We start from the raw sequence: 6,000 nt of genomic DNA on the forward strand, positions 1-6,000 counted from the left end.
TGGGCACGTCATTGTGAACATCCAGACAAGTTCTAAGCTCCACTTACTTCTATGTTGCATAATACAATTTAAAAAAAGCAGGCGGCCAAGAAACCAGTGGCCAGTTGTGTGCAGTGTTAGTTTTTTGTTGGTTGATGAAGCTCACACAACTTCTGTGATTGCCTGCCACTTTTCTTTGCATTAAATAAATGAAGCCCAAAGGTATTTCGGCTTTGGGTACATTTTTCTGATGCATGGGGTAGTATTTTGAGGCTGTGTTTCTAAAAATAAAACCTAATTTGCCTTTTTTGTGTGATCAGGGCCTCACTACAGAGAGCATTTGCAATGAACTGAGGAATCTGAACATCTTGAAGAATGCTACAGCTGAATATTCCATCTACATAACCTGCGAGCCATCTCCTTTAGCAAACAATGAGATCCACGTGACTATAGTAAGTACAGTTCACACATTGGGGGAAAAAGCATTCACATACCATAAGCTGGAAATATAAACCTTTTTATTGGTTCCTGGACAGTTGCTTCAATGATGTTCTAACTCTGTACAAAATACAAATCAGGACATAATCGAGGTGGATTGATCCATTGCATAAAACTTTTTTTGAAATGTTAAATGGACATACCCAGTAACCAAACTATTAGAATACGGTAGCACTCAAAGGAGGGTCCTATAGGCTTTATTTCCAAGTCGTTTTTATGCAGTAAATGAAGGAATATATAGACAACAGGGTATTTTACATTTCAAGCCAGTCATATGAGCTGTAGATTGCATGGCTAAGATAAAATGTGCAGTTATTTTAAAATCCATGTACAACAGGTTCTGATACATGGCACTGGTATTGGGAGTGTGATAAATCTGAATGGTGTAGGTATGGATATAATGCCAGGTCTGAGCCATTGGTAGATCAGGGAATGGATATTAAAGCATTTATACTAATCAGAATTTGATTTTTCTTTCAGTCTGCTGATGAAAACCGAGATGGCAGGAATCCTGTTCAAGAAATCATTGAAAAAATAATTGACCTTGTGAGCAAACGAGATGGAAATAACACTTTCATCGCATCAGTGGCAGAAGTCCGAGTACAGACACAGAGCAAGAACAGAACAGGTGAGCTTTGTAGCCTTAACAAGCATAACATTTTTCAGTTTTGGAGAGAGTGGGTAGGAGTTGGAACAGTTTGCATTCAAATGCTTTTCTTATAACGCATGGCACAGGATGTGTGGCCGGTTCAGCAGGGACCAGCCGAAAGATTGAATCTATGGGCGGGCATATTGTACCCAAGTTGATCCATTGATCGACTTTGGTACAACCAGCTTGTTGAATTTTACTTGTGATTACTGCCAGAGGCTATAGATGCTGTAATCATTGCATTCTGCCGGCTGGGAAGGCTCCCCTGCCCCCTTACCGGCAGAACACTGGCTACATTGATGGGGGAATCAAGCGATTTTTTTTTTTGTTTCCTTCAACTATGGGCTGCTTTAGTTTGAGGGTCTTCCCCATACTTCCTGTCCTTTTGACAGGGGACACAGTTTGGTGTAGGGCAACTGACACAAACCATATGACCTTGACAGGTCTCCCAATCCTTCCCCATTCTGTTCATAGTGGGGAAAATAATCACTTTGGCTGTAGTTGCGTATTTATTATCCATGGTATAGCCCAGAGATATGCAATTAGCAGACCTCCAGCTGTTGCAAAACTACAAGTCCCATGATGCATATGAAGACTCTAACAGCCACAAGCCTGACACCCAGAAGCAAAGGTACGATGGGACTTGTAGTTTTGCAACAGCTGGAGGTCCGCTAATTGCATATCCCTGGTATAGCCCATTTTTGTAACAGCAGTATGGGGGCATAATGGATATACTTATGAGGGCTTAAAGTGGGCATAGTGGATATACTTATGAGGGCCAAAAGTGGAACTAAACCATCAATTTAACTGTTTCAAAAAAAAGTTAGTCCCAGCATGCTGGGAAAGCTAAACTGTCAGTTGCTTGTTCTTTCAACCAACTGAAACCGTTAAATGTCTGGATTCATAACTGATCGTGTGCAGCACCATGGGAAGGCCAAGAGGTCAGCTTCCTTGGCTGAAAAGTAAAGCAAGGTTTAGTTCCACATTAAGTATCACTGTAGCACAAGGGTATACAAATTATAGATCAATTGGCATGTGCAAAGCTTTAAATGGCAAGTGAAAGAAGGCATTATTGTAACTTTACTGTATATCCGGAAGGTATCCCAGTTGGTGGTATCAGCTGTAGTTGGGAACATTGGGGGAGGGGTGTGAAGTAGTGCATCAAACTGCCAATCTATGATGTCATATTGGTTGTTGACTTGATATACATATGTGACCATAAATCCTAATTGCTGCTTCTGCTGCCTTTTCAGATTTCCTTGTACCCTTACTGAGCTCCATACTGACAGTGGCCTGGGTTTGTTGCCTGGTAACCGCATTTTACTGGTGTATCAGGAAACGGAGAAAGCACACTAGCCAAAGCCACGCGGCCACGGAGGACAACACCACAAACAATGTGCGGGAACAGCTCAACCAGATCAAAAACCCCATCGAAAAACACGCAGCAAACAGCGTCCCCATTAAAGACTACGAAAACAAAAATTCCAAAATTGCAAAAATAAGGACACACAACTCCGAAGTGGAAGAAGACGACATGGACAAGCACCAGCAGAAAAGCAGATACGTCAAGCAGCCAGCCTACACGCTGGTAGACAGAGATGAAAAGCCACCTATTAGCACTCCCACAAAACAACCAAACTGGACAAATAAACAGGACAACAGAGACTTAGAAACAGCACAGAGTTTAAACCGGATGGAGTACATTGTATAGCGGACGGAGGCGCTGCCATGCAGAGCTGGTGTTTGCTGTTAAGGGCTCGGGAGTCTCTAGTTCTTAAACTGTTGTGTAATATTTGAGTCTGAGGCTATTATTTACTTAGAATCCCTATGTTAATTTAAGTTTTGACAAGCTGGCTTACACTGGCAAAGATAGTTGCTGTGGTTGGCTGGAATGCCAAGTGCTGCATTTCACATCTATGCAAAACTAGTCGAAAGTGCCCTAATGTAAATTCAGCCACAGTTAAAACATCAATGGAGACCCTCCAGAAGATAACTGCATTGCCTTTCCAGTTTGCTAGCTCTTCATTTTTATTTTTATTTTCTCCGCCACATTTTCAAAAAGTGACCATAATTATTCAGTCTTTAGAATAATTCCATTTTTATTTATATTTATTATGTATATTTTTTTTTTTTTTTTTTTTTGTATATTTTGTTTTTATAGCAATTTACAACTAGTTCTGTATTTGAAAGTGCCTTTGTAGCTCGGAACCACAGCAACTATCATAAAAATTTATTATTTATTTTTTTTATTGTATTTTGTGTTTGGAATGGGGGAGGGGCGGGGCGGGCGAAACTGTCAGCTGTTGCTGGTAAAATGAAGAATTGTCATGTAGACATTTTTTGTATAGACCTGTAAATAATTCCTTTTTTTATTAATCACCGTGTATATTTGATTTATTAACTTAATAATCAAGAGCCTTAAATATCATTCCTTTTTATTTATATGTATTTGTTTAGAGTTGAAGGTTTTTGATAGCTTTGTAAGCTTGTGGCTTCATTTTTTTTTATTTTCATTTTGTTTCTTTTTTTTTTTTTACATGTTAACTGTATGCCAAAATTTACGGTGTTCAAGAATAGTTTTATTTTTTAAAAAAAGAGAAAATAGGAGGGGCGCACTTGCCTTGATGCTGTGTTTTGTACAATGTCAAATGTTAAACAACTTTATATAGTATCACTTAAAAAAAACTTTTTTGTAAATTCAACCTGAAACCGTTTTCAGAGGTAGAGTTTAGAACAACAAGTTTAGAACTTTGCTGCTTTTGGCTTTGATATAAAAAAAATCAAAAATGGAAAAAAATATATATATCGCTGTGACTGGCAGGTATTCTGCTACAAGGCAGTTCAAGGGAACATGTTGAGCTATTTCATGTACAAGAATTGTGAGAGTGCATGTAAAAAAAATAATAATTAAAAAAGTCAATTAGTGTGAAGTTAACTCCGCAATCTTGTTTTTGTAAAATCTGATTATTTTATATATATATTATTTTTCTTTCTTCACCTTGGAAATGTAGTAAAGGACCACTTTGTAGATATATATTTTTTTGTTTTTTTTAAATCTGATACTAGGAAGTATACTGTTTAGCTAGTTATTAAATACTTGAACAGTAGAAGTCCAGAGACCACTGTTGTGTTTTTTTTTTTTTTCATAATTTTCACACTGCCTACCTTCAGACCAAGGCATTAAAAAATAGTTTTTGTTGTAAACTTTAAGCCCTGGTTCACACTGGGCTCCGGGAGTGAAGCCGTGCGAGTTCAGCTGAACTCGCACGATTTCACTCCCTCTGGCAGTCCCGATTTCGGCCGCGATTTAAGAGACATTTGTGCAGGTTTCTGCACAGATGTCTATGTAAATCACGGCCCTAAATCGCAAAAAGTAGTACAGGAACTACTTTTTGAAATCGGTGCAGCGCCGCAGATGCGGCGTCGCACCGATTTAGGACGGTGTCATTGCCGACAATTGTCGGCAAATGCCGCCGATTTGAGATGCGATTTCACTTCACTCTCAAATCGAACCAAATCGTACCCAGTGTGAACCTGGGCTAAAGGACAATTCCACTAACAGTTGATGGAATGAGATTGCTACTCACCTCTGTGCCACCATTAGACCAATCTTTCCGGTTTACATTTCTGGGCCACACATTTCTGAAACCCCTTATGCATATCCTTGGGCCCCTAGAAGTGCAGGAGGGTTCCCGCTTGCCACGTAGAGCCCAATCTCGGCCTGGGACCTTCACGGTTAGCCCCGGTTGGACCAGTTCTTTGGAAATCTCACACTCAACCAGAGACTTCTTGGGGAAACTGCAACTTAAATGGGACAATGAGAGGACTATAGTTCCCGACTTCCCAATACTTTATCAGATTCTACCTACTGCCTCGAAGTGGATTAATCCTTTGTCATTGCAGAGTCGCCTACATTATGGTAGTCATCTGACAAAAGATACTCTAAGTTGCATAAAAACAAAAAACAAGGCATCAACAAGTACAACAGTTGTATGGGTACCTGCACTTTAGCGCATTTCACCACCAAGATGCAGATTCTTTTTTTTTTTTTGGCCACCAGATAAAAATGTGTGTGAATCTTTCTCGCAGTGTGGCTGTCTTAACTGTTGTAGCCAGAAGGCAATTGCAAACCACTGAGGGAAAAGATGAGTTTTATCATTATGCACCATGAATATTGGTAAGTGTGGGGCTACACGAGATTTATGTTCTCGGATTTAAAAAGAAATAACTTTTTGAAAGCAATAGATACTCTTTTACTGCTACAAGTTCTAGGTGATTGCTGAGATTTAGCCTTACAAGATTTCTTAGGGGTACACTTGATGGGGTATCTTATGAGTGATGTAATCGCTTCTACTATTCCGGTCTGTGGAAGAGATGGGAGGACATTTGTTCTCCGTGATGAGACCTTTGTGGAGGATAATGCAGTTGCCAAGTTCTTGCATAGCTGTTCTCAATTATGGAAACCCATCATGAGAAATTTTGAAGGCTATTACTGGTTTCTTCTGAAAGTACTAGATGCCTGGCTGTCATGGTGACCCCCTTGCTTCCGTGCTTTGAACTACTGACCTGAAGCAAGTATGCAGAGAAGGTCTAAATTGCCTCATCTGTGCCTGGTCAGTAAAGTACTGGGAGTCAGCCAATCGACTATTAGGATATCGGCATCGGTAGCCTAAAGTATTTTTCTCATGACTGGTTTACTTTAAGGCACGGGTAACCTAAAAAATTGGCTAAATCGCAATTTGTTTCACCATTTACAGATCAATCGTTGGCCAAAGGGCTGCCTTTGGTGTAAGGTACTCAATAGTGAAACATCTCTCACAATGCTGTGTAGCTTAGAGCAGGTGTCTCCAACATTTTCAAACAAAGGGTCAGTT

General features: G+C 39.8%; 1 protein-coding gene across 1 annotated transcript in view; it reads left to right on the top strand.

The window, feature by feature from the left end:
* JAG1 (jagged canonical Notch ligand 1) overlaps positions 1–4,069 on the top strand; it is an 80,121-nt gene extending 76,052 nt beyond the window's left edge. The window contains exons 24-26 of the mRNA XM_040351301.1: positions 300–431; positions 958–1,105; positions 2,380–4,069. Coding sequence (XP_040207235.1) covers positions 300–431; positions 958–1,105; positions 2,380–2,837 — 738 coding nt within the window. The 3' untranslated portion in view covers positions 2,838–4,069. The remainder of the gene's footprint in view (positions 1–299; positions 432–957; positions 1,106–2,379) is intronic.
* Positions 4,070–6,000: the final 1,931 nt, after the last annotated feature.

This window comes from Rana temporaria, chromosome 4 (assembly GCF_905171775.1).
Source record: "Rana temporaria chromosome 4, aRanTem1.1, whole genome shotgun sequence".
NCBI lineage: Eukaryota > Metazoa > Chordata > Amphibia > Anura > Ranidae > Rana > Rana temporaria.